Here is a 17,760-nt window from a genome sequence, read left to right on the forward strand (position 1 = left end):
GAGCCATTAAGTTTATTTTTAATGCCCAAATTGATTTCTTCATCAAGTTCTATCATCTTGCCTTTCTGTAACTGAAATTCTAAAGATATCAGTAGATGCTTAGAACATGAGCAATCTAAGAAACAATAAGTTTCTATTCCATACTCCTTTAATTTCAAGATTTTCCCAGAAAGAATTGTTTTCTTCAGAAGTAATGTATCTTTCTTGCCCTTGACCCCACTTCTACCTCTATATTAATAGAATTTAAACATTATATATATATATATACACACACACACACACAAACACATACACACTCAATACATCTGCTAAGGGATTTTATTAGCCCTCCCCCAGGAGATGAGAAGAATAAGAGAATAATGATAATGATATAGTAATAAGTACCAAGTACACACCGTGAGCCAGCCAAGGGCAGGTAACCCATGGCCTTAAGGGAACATGTGGCCTTCTAAGTCGTTGAGTGTGACCTTTTGACTGAATCCAAATTTTACAGAACACATCTTTTTATCGAAAGGGGTTCAGCAGAAAAAGATGAAGCTTTTCTTGCTTCCTTTGGTGATTAATGAAGGACAATCTTGAAATCAGAAGGCCACAGGTTCCCCACCCCTGTTTGAATCCACCCAAAGATTCTACCATGTCGTTACTGCTGTTATTATTCCTACTTTCAGGATGAGGAAACTGAGACAGAGAGAGATGTTAACCGCCCAAGATTTTGCAGTTAATAAGTGATACGGTTGGGATGTGAACCCAGGTAATTTGTTCCCAAAGCCTTAGATACATGCTAAGAGAAACTGCTTTGGTTTGATTCTAGAGAAATCTGATTCCTTAAACGTCAAGTGCTGCATAGATTAAGCAAGATTCTGCTTCCTCTGGGTTTTACTCAGAAATCCCTACACACAGAAGGCCATGATGCTAATGTACATTTAGTCGACTGTAGCCACAGATCTACAATTGACATTTACAATTTATAGGATAGAGTAGAATATTTCCATACTCATTTCTAAGTATTCATCGAAGAGTCCGTAGGCATTCATCGGCTGAAGGTTATAGTCCTTTTCCCACTGTGGGAAAATTATTTTCCTTTCAGGCCCATGTTCCTGTCGTACTTTTCTTCTAGTCCACCAATTCTGAATTAACCTGCACAACAAGATCAATGTCTTATAAAAAATGGAACTGTTTTAAGTAATAAGAGAGAGTAAGACTATCGAATTGTAATTTGGAAAAATTCAGGACAGAAAAAGTCAAGAAAATAAAGCCTTGGGTTAGGCAGAAAATAACAGTGGAGTCCGTATTTCCAACCATTTCTACTTGCAAGTAAATAGAAAGGTTGGTTAATTTATTTTAATCATTCATGAAATTGTCTCATGCTGGGCACTGCCTAGCAGGGTTGAATAGAGGACTGAGAATATCTATGAACTGATCCCCTGGTACAAAAGCGTCACCCAGACATCTGAGGAGAGAAAGATTTGGCTTACATGGCTCAATTTAAGACCCTTGAGCAATTTATTATGTGAGTGCTGACCTGCATCTTTTGACTTCAGGGGTCCTCCGAATGCTATCTCTCTTGGCATGTGGACGTCTGCAGGCCCACAACTGCACTTATTTGCTTTTGGCTTGTGTTCACAGGGGCTCTGACGCCAAGCAAGATGCGCTGTGCATTGGTAAGTTAGCACATTAACCCCTGGCGGTGTTCAGAAGTGGACTTTATAATACAGGAAAGTGGGAGAAAATGCAGAGAGGGAGGTCTGTGTTCTGCAGAGGCCAAGGAAAGGGTTGAAGGTATCCAGGAGAAGAAATACCAAAACAAGCATGTGTGTAACAAAAGAAAAAAAGGGATGAGTCTGGAAGATAAACCCTAGCTACTTCACAATTTTGCTCTATGTCCATAGTTCCCTTTATGTCCAGGACATTTTGATTTTGGTTTATACCTTTTTTCTTTTAAACCCCCCCCTCAGTTTTATAGGGAATGTTAATACACCTGGAATAAGATTTCTAAATATAATCTAAGAATAGAAAATTACTGGCTTGGGTTCTGACAGGGAGCTAAGAAAAGTCTTTCTGAAGTGAATGAAGTTGCAGCTGATGGTTCTGGCTGAGTGGCCCCCCTGAACATGGCGTTCTCTCTGTCTCTGGAGAGGCGCTGAGCTGACACTGAAACCGATGGGTGTGGAATTAAAGCAGAAATAGAAGTGTTGCTGATTTACATCCCCCAGAAAACTGAACTGACCAGAACCTAGCAAACACAGCAGAATTCAAGGTTATCCTTATAAATGTGGTGTGAGTTTTTTGCTCATTGTTGTCAACTGGTAAAAATTTGCTGACTTCTGTTTCTTATTTGAAACCCTCAACTTCTTTCCATTAAGTTCTTTTTCAGTGTAGTATAAATTTAAGGTAGTTAAAAAAAATTACCATTCATGAGTTATCACAGAGATAAGGGAATGAAGGTATAGTTAAAATGTCATAGGCAGCTAGGGACTTGAATGCTGAAGCCCAAAGGGTCACAGGCATCACTTAAAGCAGCTTGCAGGTAAGTGTCTAATATTTAGGGGCCCACAGAGACTTCTCAAAGAATTCCTCACTTTCATTCATGTGAATTGCACTAAATCTTCCAAAAGAGCCGATGGTTGTTATTTTCAACACTGCCTTTGAACGTCTAAATGTGAACTCCCAGTTCCAGATACACACACGTCTGCATTGCTTATCTTACTTGCCACACCTAGAAAAGCCAACACTGACCAATGCTGCCTCTCGATTCCTGACTCCAGGGTACTTACGGGTAGCCAAGTTCCATGAAATTATTCCAGGTCTGCTTTAGCACCATTATAATACCCATTTGCATACAGAGATCAATAAGGCATCCGCTAGGGTGGCACTGCAAGATAAGCAAACACAGAAATTCCAGAATCAGTGGACAGGAAGAAAGGGCGTCAGGTGTCTAGTCTACCCAGAGTTGCCCGAAGTGTTTAATGCAAGTATATTTAGGAAACAAGGAATAATGGTAGAATACAGACCTCTTCTAGTCTCCACCTGTTTATCAGCCTCAAGTAGGCACCTGGGTGTCCTGTAAATCTTCAACACACAGAGAAACATAAGCCATTAGCATTCGGTAGGTCTAAGCTTTATAGCATATTCAGCTTAACGTATCTTTCCGTGTGGATTACTGGTACCCTAAGTATTAGGTCTAAGGGAATTAGGAAGCCCTCCAACAGCTTCTGCAGTTCTCCAGAGGACATTTCTCTTCTGGCCTTTGTGGCCAGCTGCTGACCACAGAGGCCAGCGTGTGCTGCGTGCTGTGAATATCAAGAGCTCCGGCTGGGGGAAGCAGCAGTTTTGCTTCTGGGTTTACATACATTTGATCTTTTCTGTACAGTAGCAAGGCTGTCTTTTCAACAGACTGTTAAACTATTTGACCAGAATTTTGTGCTAGATTGAAACCAAGGAGAGACTGCTGGATCTATCTCACCAAAACCCTGTACCTGACCCTTCCTAGTTTCCCACCTCCTCAGAAACACTTCTGGATCCAATGGAATCCACGCGACATTACCGCAAGCCATGGACGCCTTCCCATATCCTCATAACTGCTGGGTTTAAAAGTTGCCTGGCATCCTCTAAGATCCGGAGGAGGTTTCTGCCCCCTCCCTGCTGGGATATCTTTCCTTCTTCTCTGAAGTCAGGGAGCCAGGACATGCTGCAGCCACCTCCCCCTCATGCCACCAGCTCTCAGGTCCGGGGCCCGGATTCAGGTGTACACAGAAGGCCAGAGCCACCTGCTATCAGGTCCAGGGCCCGGATTCAGGTGTACACAGAGGCCAGAGACACCTGCTCTCAGGTCTGGGGCCCGGATTCAGGTGCACACAGAGGCCAGAGTTTTCAAGGCATGATTCACACATGCAAACTATCTTCCTCCACACAGGCACTTTCAAGTGGAGACTATTGTCCCTGGAATGTGAGGTGGTTTGAGATTTGGGAAGAAGATGATCTTCCCTTTTTACACTTTGTATAAATCACCCTAGAGGAGGGAGGCTTCTCTACTGCCCTGTCCAGTGACCTCTGAGCATTCTGTCCTTGCCCTTGGGAGGTGAGAATGGGGGCGGGCACTTACCTTCCGAGGAAGAACGCGATGTAAAATGTGGAGCTGTTCAGATTGACAAACTGAAAAAGAAACATTTTCAAGGTGAAGCTGTTCTCCCACTCGGACTCTGTGCGAGGCTGTTCTGTGGACAAAAGGGGAGCAGCGGTTGAGAGACTGAATCTGACCCCTTCTCAGCTCCCTCTCCCTAGGCACGGGGTGGGGCAAAGACTGCTGCAGGAGAGTCTAGTTTGGCATGTGATGGCCAGAGCTGGAATGGACCTTCCCTAGGATCCTCAGGTTCATGGACCAGCCCCAACAAGGACCTGGTGAGAAGTGGCTACTGAACATACCGAGTGCTTCACTAGCAGAGGCAGCCAGGCTGAAGGGAGCTCATTCCCAGTCCCGGCTCTCTGCAACAGCCTTGCCTTTTCCTCTTGGTTTCTGCCCCACCCATGGTGACTGTCCCACCGATGGATGGGCCAGGACTGAATCTCCTCTGGTATCTTTGCCAGTCTGCACCACGTTGCCACTAGACATGGGCAGCTCCCTTGTCCATGGACACAGGCCTCTTTCTATCTTTTTAGGCAAGAAGTGATGGTGATGAAAGATTTCAGTGCCATTAAAAGAGATAAGGTAAAATGCTAGCTCTGTATCTGGCACATAGAAAGGGTCGATAAACAGTATCTCTTATCACAGTGATTATTATAAATAAAAACACTTGTGGTTTCCGCCCTCCCCCTCGGACAAGCTACACATGGAATGCATTAAAGCAATTTATATGTAGGAACCTGTAATTTTCTCAGACTGCATAGAGCACAAGGGCCAATACCTTGTTAATAAAATTGGGACAATTTCTTTGTCTTGACAAAAGTGATTAATATATAACTTATTGCTAGCTATCAGGTTATTTTGGTGCTTTATAGAGCCAGAGAAATATTTTTGGGGGTGACTTACCCAGATGAATGTTTATTTCTACAAATGTCAGTGATGGCTTACCTGTCTATATTTGTGTCACAAAGTTTCTAGTCTACAAATCATACTTGTCTGTGATTTTTTACACCATTAAAAGTGTAATATTATTATTATTATTATTTTTTGAAGCAGGTTCTCACTGTACCACTGAGGCTGGTCTCGAACTCCTGGGCTCAAAACATCTTCCTGCCTAACACTCCCAAGTAGCTGTGATTACAGACATGTGCCACTCTGCCTGGCTGAAAATTTGGTACATTTAAAATTTTAACATATTAAAATTATAGGCAATAGCAAATGATCCCTTATCTAAATGATTCTGGACACTTTATACATATGTACTTATTTGAAATTATGTTTTTGTGAACCAAGAAAAACTTAATTACACTAGTTAATGACATATAATGTTTGTGACATGTTTTAAAGCATTAGATAGAAAAGCACCAGGCGTGGTGACTCACACCCTAGCACTGTTGGAAACTGAGGCAGGTGGATTGCTTAAGTTCGGGAGTTTGAGATCAGCCTGAGCAAGAGCGAGACCCCATGTCTACTAAAAAATGGAAAAAATAGCCGAGAATTATGGCAAGTCCCTGTAGTCCTAGCTGCTGGGGAGGCTGAGGCAAGAGGATCAGTTGAACCTAGGAGTTGGAGGTTGCTGTGAGTTGTGACACCATGGCACTCTATGCAGGATGACAAAGTGAGACTCTGTCTAAAAAAGAAAAGAAAAGAAAACAAAACAAAACAAAACAAAAAAAGAAAAAAGGAAAAAGAAGAGCTCTTCCAATTACTAGACATATTTAAAATGTTCTGATGAGGATAAAGAAAAAATTGTTCTATACAATTTAAAACAAAGGATTTTTTTTTTCAGCAGTGTTTTACAAAGAAAGCTTTGAAACATACTTTCTGGTCCACAGTAATGTTATCATGAAATAAAAAAAATAATTCCACTTACCTAAATTTGTCAGAAGCAGTGCAACTTTTTCATAGAGCTGTAAAATAGATTTCATACATATAACAGATGAACTGTAGATGTTCTAAAGTCTATGACTACAAAGGAAATAGGTCATCAAATTATCAGTGAAAATAATTTCACTAACCATCCATTGCTCAAACAACGAAAACATTGTGAATAATTGTGCCCTTTTAGGACAAGAAAGAAACGTACAGGGTCCCATTTAATTATTTTTAAAATCTCACTTCTTATTTCGAGATGAATAATTCTGTGGTGATAAGACCAGCTGCCACGAGTTATCAGCTTTCTAGGTAATGCAGGGCAAGCCACAATACAACTGTGCCCTGGCATCCTGACTGTAAAATCTCTAAGACCACTTTTGATGAAAAGATTCTGTGATCCTGTGGTTTACTGATTGCTGGAAGTTCCATATTACAGCATTCGTAAACATGAAGTGATTAAATGCTATTGGGATCCCCCAGAGCTTATGATACCCTGCTTTTTAATTACTGCACTGGACACATCCTTAGCTCACATATCCTTAACTCACCTAGCCATTTGGTAAAAGAACAGTCTTGCTGGAATTAAAGGGGTGTGTGTATGTGCACGCATGCATCTGTGTGCATGTGTGTGTGTGTGTGTGTGCATGTGTCTGTATCTTCAGAGGTGCAGAAGGCATAGCTTAGGCAAATCGAGCTCTCGAAGATTCCCTAGCAGAGGCCATACATTGAGAGAAAGAGCAAAGTGCTCCGTCTAAAATGAAAGATGATAAATGAAAAGGAAATGAAAACTAGTTTAATAGAGTTGAGCAGTATGAAAATTAAAACAATTTTAGATTAAATAGTGAAAATGCATCATTTAAAATTCCCTAGGCTGGAATTATAACTTTACCACCCAGGACTTGGGCAGGTTACCTCACCTGTTCCTTACACCACTGCTTTGCCTATATGTAGGTGGGAAGGATATTGCACTCACTGACCTTAAAGTTTTTCTTAATTTTTGAATTCCTTTATCTGAGAGTTCTTCTGTCTGAGATAGGTAACATACTCAGATTGTATAGCTCCAAACTTTCAGTAATGACCATAGGATCGAATCTTATGCACAGGAACCTCAGACTGGTAGAGCCGCATGTTAAAGGAGACAGGTGTAATTCTCAGTAAGAAACCCTGTGATATAGACTAATCATACCCATTTGATCATAAAAATAAAAACCTGGTAAGCCACAGATTAGAACTGATGTTCTAATCAAACACATTTTAATATTTCAAATTCACTTTAATATTAAAATTATTTAGTGATGGTATTATTAATGAAAATTAGATTTAACTGGTGAGGCAACCTTTCTCAAAAAAAACAATTCCTTTTTTATGCACCCAAATCTTTATTACCCTTATGAAAATTTCAATTCTGAATGAAGAATAGTCACATTATCAAGGCCTCATCTTAAGTCTTCAAATTTGTTTTTGAATCAATAATTTCGTAAATTACTGAACCAAAAGATTTCTCCACACCGTGGATAACAACATGTAGTTTTTGGTTCTTAAGCTATTAAAAGATCCTGAATTGTAGGTCAGCTGTGTCATTTCGTACTTTGAAGGGAAACTGGACAATTCTTGATTAGCTGATTTATCCTCTGCATCTTTCATGTTGACAAACACCTGTTCAAGCACCTCACTTCGCACACTTGTGTAAAACACCCTGTGATCTGACGCTACTCCATTATTAATTGGCCATGAACAATGAAAACATTGAAATTTTAAAAAGGAATAAAATTAAGAGTCAACATATGATTAATACTAACTTTTTGAAAAACAGGGTAAAATGTATGGGGATGCAGTCAGGGTCTGTGGAACCTGTGAATACCTTACATATGTATACGTTGAAGATAAGAGGGTCATGACAGTGAGACTTTGGACAGGACACAACAGGAAAGGCACATGTATAGAAGAGCTCCTGGCAGCTAAGGGATCTGCAGATGAGTGGTTTTTAAGAAAACATCTGCTACCTCATCGGGCAGTTGAGATAGAAGCCATGAATGGCTTGTTCTGATAAGAGCAGCTGAAAGCCAAAATTTCCAAACTGGATGCCACAAGTTCTGACTGTTATGATCTGTAACAGACAGCTTTCTGATATCACAGATACATAAAAAAAGAAGCTAAGTGTACTTCTAATTTTATCTTGTTGACCTGATCAATGTATGTGATCTTGTTCTGATGTAAGACAGACTTTCTGGCTTACTTCTTTCTAAGCTTGTGGTTTTCACTTCACAGTATAATTAAATATCTGATCTAAATATCTAAATATATTGGTATGGCTGGATAAAAAGGACCATCATAACGTTTTTGTCTGCTGCAAAGATCCTTCTTTTGTTGGCCTATCTACCTTGCAACCACCATACAGAAATGCTCTTTCATCACTCGTGAATCAGAACAGAAAACAATATGCTCAGTAGCAAGAAAATCCACCCTATTTACTTTTATTCATTCTATTATTGATATATTTACTTTTCAAGACATGAAATAAAATGTACACTAGTCAGTACCCCTTAAGTCAATAAGAGGCATAAAATTTTGTTAGGATCAAGAGAAATTTTATAAAATAATATGAATTTTACTTTTAAAGTACTTATTACATACAAGTAAATACATAGCATATAAGGGACAGTAGGCATGCCTTATAGATCTGCTTCTTGAGTTAGGATTGGATCAACCTAGCAAAAAGTCAGAAACAGAATATATGATTTCTAATAATTATATTATTTAAAATCTGGAGTCTCTAAAGAATATTAACTGAAAACCAATCTAGCTCTCAAGGTTTTTTATATAGAATAAAAATGTATTAGTAATGAACGTCTATCTGGTGATTTTATTTTGTAAGATTGGTATTGTCAAAATTTTAAGTAGTTGAAAACAATTTAGACAGCTGAAAACATCTATATTATGGGCACATAAAAATACTGAACTGCTCAAAGCTACATTTTAGTCATAAGTCTGTTCATCCATTATGCTGATATTTGCTTTCTAAGGACTTAAAATTTTTATTTTAGATACTCTGATGAAAACTATTTCAAACTCTATTATCCATTTGGTTCCCCTTATAATCGAATCTGTGAAGCTTCAGGGCATGACAGGTGTGTAAATATGTGTGCTGTGATGAGATGTCATCAGAGATGGCTGAGGAGGGAGAGGCAATTGGCCCTCGCATAAAAGGCTGATGCCTTTTTGTTTTCTTTACTTCTCCTTCCAGCGGCCTGCTATTTCCTGTTCTCATCAGTATGCTTGCCTCCACAACCTTATGTTACTTGAGCATGGTGATGGCTGGGAAATCAAGGTACCAAATGTGCTCACATTATATCTAAAATAAATAAAAATAAACCATAAGGGTTTTCCGAAGAATACTATTTGTTAGCTTCAGTGTGTTTACTCTGTATCACCCATTTTAGCTACTCTGAAACACTTTGTGAGATTAAAACACATATACTGTCTGATAGCTTGTCTCCCAGCACATAGTAGGTGCTTTGGCTTCCAGCACATAGTAGGGGCTTTTCAATGTAAGCAGCTGCATACTTTACTGATTTCCTTGCTCCCTTCTTCATTTTTAGTCTGTTTACTCCTTCTTTTCTTGAGGGAGTAAAGAAGAGATTGCCAGATATATGATTCCGGTTAAACAAAGTGTTACTCTGACAATGTTGGTACCTGCTGAAAACCTATGGGCACGTGTTCACTTCATGTACAGACATTTACTTCTTAAGAAGATGTATAAATTAAATGTTGATAAGACAGTGGAGGAAGGAGATGATGAAAGCACAGTAGGCATTAATTCATTGCGTCCTTCTTGGGCGCAGAACCTTCCACCTCTGCCTGTTAGGTTAATTTCACCCTGGACCACTCTCCATCACAACATGAATCCCACAATTGACACTGAGTACTGGTGCGGGGGAATGGGGGAGATCCAGGGAGTGCCAAACATCTCCTTTCACACTCCACCTGCCAAGTGGTGCTTGGCGCCATCATTACATCAAAATGATCAGCACCTGCTCTTATTCCTTTTTTTTGTAACTTCTGGATTTTGAAACATTTTTTCCCCCTAAAATAATAAAGTAGTTCTTATGTATTCTAATACTACTACTACTAAATGACTTCTTTTCATTAGCTCAGTGATTTCTTGTTCACCTAGGAATCCTAAAGTATTTATTATTGGGTAGGTTGAATTCTCTCAGGAATCACTCAGAGTTGATTGTTTATGGAATTCAGGATTGTTTAAAGAACTAGATATGCCAGTCTAAATAAAGCTATATTGATAAGAATATTAAATTGCTTAGCCATTAGAAAGCCCTTTCCTAATGAGGCAAACATTTCAATATTATGACCCATATCTCAGGTGCAATTTAAGATAAAGGAAATTAAAACTACTTGAATTAATTAAATATTTACTCCACACCTAATACTATGCTTGGCCCTCCAGATACATTATCTGCTTTAGTTCCTATTACAACCCCAAGATCAGTATTTTTATGTACAGGTTGAACCCAAAGTCCAACCCTGTCAGCTACCATGTTTTGTTCTCCAAAATAAATAAATAAATAAATAACAACAATTTACCGAGTGACTTTTATGGACCAGGCCTTGTTGCCGGCACTAGGGAATAATAACAGAAAAAAGCAAGAACAAAAACAGAGAACAAGTTCTGTCCTTATGGGGCCAACATTCGAATGATGATGATGGATATACACAAAGTATTAAGTAGGATATGCAGCATATTAGATGGCGATGAATGCTACAGAGGAAAATAAAGCAGGCCAGGAGACAGGAAATGGCCAGATGGCATGAATTGTGAAGAGAGGACCCAGGCAGCACTTCTTAGAGAGGCAATGTTTGAGCAAGACCTGAAGGAGGGGAGGACACACACCATGCAGACTCTGGGGAAAGAAGTTTCCAGGTGCAGAGAACAGCGACTAAACAGTCCTTGGATAAGAGCCCTTGAGGGACAATGTGGCTGGAGCAGGTGAATCAGAGTGAGCTGGGGAGGAGCTAAGGTCAGAGAGGTCATAGGGGCCAGATGAGGCGAACCTGAGAAGCCATCACAAAGATGTGGCTGTTTACTCCAGGGAGATGAAAGCCACTGCCTTGGGAACAGAGGCGTGACTCCCATGTGAGAAGCTCTAGCTTCTGCACTGAGCCTTCACCTTGACAGCTGGGAGGCCGGGTGGGAAGCCCCTGCAATAATTCAGATTAAACATGCTAGGGGCCTGGACCAGGGTGGGAGTTGGGCATGTGCCAAAAAGGATCAAATTCTGGTCACATTTGATGGTGAGAGAAACAGAGAGTCAAGGAGAGTGTCAAAGGTTTTAGCCTGAACAACTAAATGGGGGAGGCTTTAGAAAGAGCAAATTCTGGAGGTAAGGTGGGGGATTGGGGGCTAAAAGAGTTAGGTGGAGATGGTCAAGTAGGCAGTCTTACATATGACTTTGGAATTTGGGGAGGATATCTGGGCTGAAATATGCAAGTAAAGAAAAGGCTGGAAATCAACAAAGGCAACACATACCACCTTGATAGTTTCCTTGTGGGGTTTCTTCAGGGAATGCTTTGGATACTACCTGCTTTCCCATCATTCAGAATGGAAAAGGAAACAGGAACCGACACAGCCAGCTATGTCACAGGTTCCAAGCTGGGGTCTTCTAAATGCAGTAGAACCTCCACAGTTGGCCACCTCCCTCCAACCCCTTAAGTTGACCTAATTTTCACAGACCAGGCATGCACTTCATGTATATATCAGTAAGTAGGCCTAGTACTGACCTATGTTGACCACCTCTCTATGTTGACCAGCTTGTTACAGTCCCTTAGGTGGTCAACTTACAGAGGTTCTACCGTACATTCTTTCTCTGAATTTCTCCAAGGGGTATACAGCATTATCTTATTGAACAAATAAGGGAACTAACGATCAGAGAGATTATGTGTCTTGTCCAATGTTATACTGCAAAAATCCTGAAGCCTGGATTGAATCAAGCCTTTTAAACCCTCAGAGCTGAGCGCATGTCCATGCCTGGCACTTTGCTACTGTGTGAGTGTCTTTCTGAGGCCAGGTCCCTTCAGCAAGAAAACTATGACTTGCAGCCCACAGATTTTGATCCATTTGGCTAGTTACCTTGCAGCTCACTTACCACGTTCAGCAACATGATGATACAGAAGTTAATGCACACGGCGGTCCCTGTGGTGGCGACCTGAGAATTGTTCCTGATTAACGCCCATTTGAAGGCAGCGAAAGTGCTGACAGTCACCACCCGGTAAATGACGATCCCGAATACGGCAGCAATCACCACGCAGATCTGGCAGGAGGACAGAGGGGACCCAGTGAGCAACTCTGGTGGACTGTTTCAGGAAGCAGATTCACATTTCTGGAAAACCCTCTGATGCAAAACAAAAATAATGCTCCAGGGGCGGGGCGGTACTGACTCAAGACACTGCTGTCAAATGCGTACTTGGCCTTGCGGTTAATACTTTCTCTTGTCTGTATTTTCTTTGTTATTCAAATAGAAAAACCACACTGCTTGAAATTGAGGATCTGCGCAAGCTATGGGTAACGCTTTTTAAAGAAGAATATTAGATGGAGCAGATGAACAAACATTTAGTATGGAAATCTTATCATTCTGCTCTTCTGTTTGAAATTGTTTATTAGTTTCCTGTTCTAGGGTGAAAGCAAATCTTACTGTGGCCCGAAAGATCCAGCCCCACTGGGCATGCACCGTTTCTTCTCCCTGAGGACCCCACACCTTCTCTCATTGCTTCTACAGGCTAAGCGCCCTTGATCTTCAAGACCAATTCCTTTTCCTCCAAGGCCTACCCACCCAATCTCCTGTACACACACACTCACACACACACCCTAGTTAACCCCTATTCATCCTCTTTACTTCTCAGCTTAAGCACCAGTTCATAATTAGAGATTCTCATGACCCCCAGACTATTTGTTGCTGTTGTATCATATCTATAATCTATACCATATAAGCACAGTTTCTTTCATGATACTACTTAGAATTTCTCACAATTTATTTGATATAAGATTTGACAATAATCTGACAAATTATAGCTGTATTTAGAAAATAAGCTCCATGAGGACAGGGATGGTATGCTTTGCTTAGGGTGGTTTCTGTAGCTCTTTAGCATAATTACAGATGCACAGTAGGTGTCGTGGAATGAACCAACAATGTGACAGGCACCTAGTGCCTTATGAATTGAGTATACACACAGACTGCAGTATCTTTCCTTGAAGATGCCTTGGTGTTTGAGAACAATACAGCATATCTCTGTCTCTGTGAAATAGAGTTATCCCTCAGCATCCTCATGAGGGATTGGATTCAGGACCCTCTGCAAATACCCCAAATCCACGGATGATCAAGTCCTTTTTATCAAGTGGTGTAATATTTCCATACCCTATGCATGTCATCTCATATACTTTAAATCATCACTAGATTACTTATAATGCCTAATGCGAATGTTAAAGAAATGATTTTCTTACTATATTGTTTAGGGAATGACAAGGGAACAAGTCTGTATATGTATAGGACAGATACAGCCACTCCTTCTTTTCTTAAATTCTTCCACCTGGGTTTGGTTGAACCCACAGATGCAGAACTCGTGAATATGAGGGCCAACTGTGATGCAAATCTGAGACTCCAAAATGTTTTGTGACTTTCATCTTAGAGACCTCAGCCCACTTAATTATAAAAACTGGATCCTAAAGCAGGGCCTTCGGATGGCCTCTGCTGACTTAGAGGTTTCTTTCTTCACACGAGTATGCCTTTGTCTTGTACAAATTTTCTTTTATACTTGCTTCTCAGGCCAACATGCTCTAGAAGCTTGGATATAAACTAGAACTGGCCAAAATAATAATGATAATATATTAATCATCAAATAAAGAAACAAACACCTGCTTAGAACTTAATCCTGGAGCTGTTGATTGGGAGACAGGGAAAATCGGTGCTGAGATTCAGACAAAGGTGGCAGGGAGGTAGATAAACAGCCCATGAACTCAGAGTCAGAAGACAGATCGCAGCCCTGGCTCAGCTATTACCTAGCAACATGGCCTTGGGCAAACCTGTCCTCTCTGTGGCTTCAGCACTGTGTGTTGAGCTCCCCATCTATAGACTAGGGAAGGCTTCATCTATGTGTATGGGTCTCATGTACAAAACAAGACAATAAATATAAACGTGTGTGTAGAGGGCAAACCCTGACACAGTTGCTTACAAAGTGATGTGTGAAGAAGGGCATGGATTCGGACCTTGGTCTGAGCCCAGGGACTGTGGGCAAGCTTTCCAGCCTTTCATCCCCCAAGTTTCTTCACTGGCCAAAGGGAGTAGACTGCCTGGCCATGCTGTAGTCTTGCCCTTCATACTGCAGTGTTTAGGGTATATATTTATATACTTGTCATTTGGAAAAAGGAAAGAAAGAGCTGATTGTTCTAAAATGACACTTCTGAAAAATGTGCATGTTTTGTTCCGAAACTAATGGTGTCAAAGTTCAAGTCTAAATGACTTCTTTTTAGGAACGAACTCAGCTCTAAGTTAGTGTTTTTCAAATGGATATGAGCATTTGTAGTCAGAAAGTCAATTTTATCATATTTTATCTGGCATTAAAATATATAGACTAATAAAACTCAAGAGTTTACTACATGGTGAAGGTGAGCAGTGTTTTAGTTACTATACCTAGTTTTCTGTATTTACTGTTCTATATACGTGAAGTTTCTGAATCTACTGCGTATGGTGCTTATGACGGAGAATGCATTTCTTACTGTATGGCATGGCAAAAAGTTTGGAAAATACTGCTGTGGATCCTAACTCAAACTTTGAGTTCCTTTCAGCACAACAAAGCAAGTGGAAAGAATGTTAGCACATAGGGCCTGAGCTCTTAGCCACCTACTGGCTGTCCCTGGTCAAGCCCCATAACCTTTTAGAGTCTCAGCTGTTCCATCTGTAATATGGGCAGAGCAATACCATCCCCGACAGCGAAATGGAGTTATTATGAGGATGACATAACATATAGTACAAGATTGTTTTGTAGAACTATGCAAAGGCATGATATAATTATTATCATTATTGAGCTACAGATTGGTAGTTTATGAAACAAAGAGACTTTTGTAAAAATAAAGTTTCAAACCATAAAAAATATTCCAGATGCAGAAACAATAAGTCTGCTGCATTTATCTGTAAATGCTTGGTAAGGTTCTGGCTTTCCTGAAATGGGATTCATCCGCTCTTTCTTGGAATATTTGGCTTCAAATTGGGGTCGGATTTCTTCCTAAAGGACAAACAGATACATTTTTATGCACTAAAGCACTGTTCACACAATAAAAAAAAATATATATATATCCTTTTACCCCATTGTACAACTGAGTCAATAGCTTCAGTGTTTGGAAATGGGCCCCTTGAAGAAAATTTAAAGACTGAAGGTCATGATTTACTATCATCAAAAGCAATATGATTTAAACTAACAGTTACATTTCTCTGTTATTAAATGCAGCCTGAAGAAAGAAACTGCAAATAATATTTTTAAAGGGACCGCATGTTCTGTCCCTAGTGGTTTGGAACATCTAATAAGCTTTTACTTGTATTACCAGGGAATGGTATGGACACCAGGACAAAGAAGGTTTCTGAATAGGAACATATTTTGTAAGTTATAAGGACAATATAACTCTCAATTTTTCTCCTGTGAATTTTAATTTTTGCATTTTTAGATTTACGGAACTAAAACCATGGTGGATGGGCTTTTTGGTAAGCTCCGAGAGGAGTCATTCATCTTTCAACAATAGATTCTAAGGGTGTGATTAACTGTTACCGAAAACGAGGTAAATACCTTTCAAAACCAGCTCAAATCGAGGCCCCTTGAATTCTAAATCAAGCTAAGATTCTATTGCATTTAGCTGAGCCCCATCCACATATGAAAAGCTTCTGACTAAAAAGCAATTACGGGGATTAGGGAAAGGGACTTAGCACCAGGGCTTGTTGACGTTGGTTCCGGGTAATTAAGGACACGTTTTATTTGAGTGTTTCGGAAGAGGATGGATAATGAGCAGAAACTCTGGTGAAACGGGGGTTGAGTTAATCCACACAGAAGGACAGGAGGCTTAGAAGAAGAGCACAGAAAAAGAACTGATGGGAGAGAGGTCAAGGACGGTGAGCCCAGTTTGGGCGATGCCGCCGATGTAGCGTGAAGGGTGTCTGTCCTTTGTGTCAGCCCAGTGCTGGACCTCACTCGGGCAGTCATGGGTAAGATCAGGAGGAGACACACTTAGAAGCAGGCTGTGCCTCCTTCAACGATATTAGGCTCTAAGTATCATGAAGAGCGCGTAGTGATCCAATCAAAACTGGAAGCCAGTCCCAGAACCAGGTCTGTGCTCCTTGGAGTTATAGGCAGAACTGTATCATGTCCCCTAAGTTCACAAGATGAAGCCCTAACTCCTGGTACCTCAGAATGTGACCAGATATGGAAATAGGTTCTTGATAGAGGTGATTAAGATGAGTCATCAGGGTGGATCCTAATTCAATATGACTGGTATCTTTATAAGAAGAGGAAATTTGGACACAGCCACACACAAAGGGAAGATGATGTGAAGACGCGGGGAGAGGGTGGACACTCTGTAAACCTAGGAGAGAGGCCCAGACAGGACTGTTTCATGATGGATCTCAGAAGAAACTGACCCTGCTAATACCCTGACCTTGGACTTCTAGCCTCCAGAGTGGGAGCACGTAAATGACTATTGTTTAAGCTATGCTGCTTTGTTATGGCAGGCCCAGAAAGCTAATATACTAGGTTACCCCAGAAGGATGAAGGTATGGGGCATTCTCACAATGAACCCCAAACTGTGGGGACAGTTTGAACGATCTGTGGCTAGAGGCAGGCTCATGTACAAAGGGATGCTGGGGAAGGAACAGTTCAGCTCTCCGAGCTTTTTCTTTGTTTTTTTTTTTTTGAGACAGTCTCACTAGCTGTGGCATCAGGGCTCACAGCAACATCAAATTCTTGGGCTTAAGCGATTCTCTTGCCTCAGCCTCCCAAGTAGCTGGGACTATATTATAGGTGCCTGCCACAATGCCTGGCTACTTTTTTTTTTTGTTATAGTTATCACTGTTGTTTGGCAGGCCTGGGGCAGGTGTATGTGGCTGGTGCCCTAGCCTCTGAGCTATAGGCGCCGAGCCACTCTCTGAGCTTTTAACAGTGGCTGGGAAGATAGAAGCAGACAGACAAGGGATATATTTATGTTAAGGGTACCCACATCCTCAGCCCACCACACATGCCAGTGAGGTTGGAGTTATTCAAATGATGCCACACTTTATAGCGGAAAGGGGAAATTTAGTTATATCTTAACTAAATAAAAAAGAAGCCAAAGGTGAAGGAAATTGCCCATGGTGACACAGTTCTTGGTGGTGACTTGAATTCCTAGGAAAGAGCATTTCTTATCCTCCTGAGAACTGGTCCCATGAACACGTGTGACCAGAAACGGCAGAATCCGCCACCCAGAGGATGTTCTAACACAGCCTGGCTGCTGTCACTGGCCCCCAGAGTCTGCTGGGGCAGCTTCTTCAAACCCAGAAAATCGTTTTCTGGGCAATGTGTACAAAACCATGAGAGAAGGCCTTATCAGAAGAACATGGATTGCTGAATATCCCAGGACTGTATATCAAAAACATCATGTTATATACCTTAAGTACAGACAATAAAACCAAACTAAGACCCCAAACAAAACAGAAAGCTCCTCCAAAGGGTTTCATGGACAG

General features: G+C 40.8%; 1 protein-coding gene across 1 annotated transcript in view; it reads right to left on the reverse strand.

Moving 5' to 3' along the window:
- The window catches only part of ANO4 (anoctamin 4), a 169,950-nt gene that overhangs the window by 26,113 nt on the left and 126,077 nt on the right, over positions 1-17,760 (reverse strand). Inside the window, exons 15-21 of the mRNA XM_023509298.1 lie at positions 15,143-15,283; positions 12,154-12,318; positions 5,994-6,030; positions 4,103-4,214; positions 3,012-3,069; positions 2,775-2,872; positions 995-1,137 (exon numbers count right to left, since the gene is read on the reverse strand). Coding sequence (XP_023365066.1) covers positions 995-1,137; positions 2,775-2,872; positions 3,012-3,069; positions 4,103-4,214; positions 5,994-6,030; positions 12,154-12,318; positions 15,143-15,283 — 754 coding nt within the window. The remainder of the gene's footprint in view (positions 1-994; positions 1,138-2,774; positions 2,873-3,011; positions 3,070-4,102; positions 4,215-5,993; positions 6,031-12,153; positions 12,319-15,142; positions 15,284-17,760) is intronic.

This window comes from Otolemur garnettii, unplaced genomic scaffold (genome assembly GCF_000181295.1).
Source record: "Otolemur garnettii isolate 467f Iridium unplaced genomic scaffold, OtoGar3 scaffold00007, whole genome shotgun sequence".
Taxonomy (NCBI): domain Eukaryota; kingdom Metazoa; phylum Chordata; class Mammalia; order Primates; family Galagidae; genus Otolemur; species Otolemur garnettii.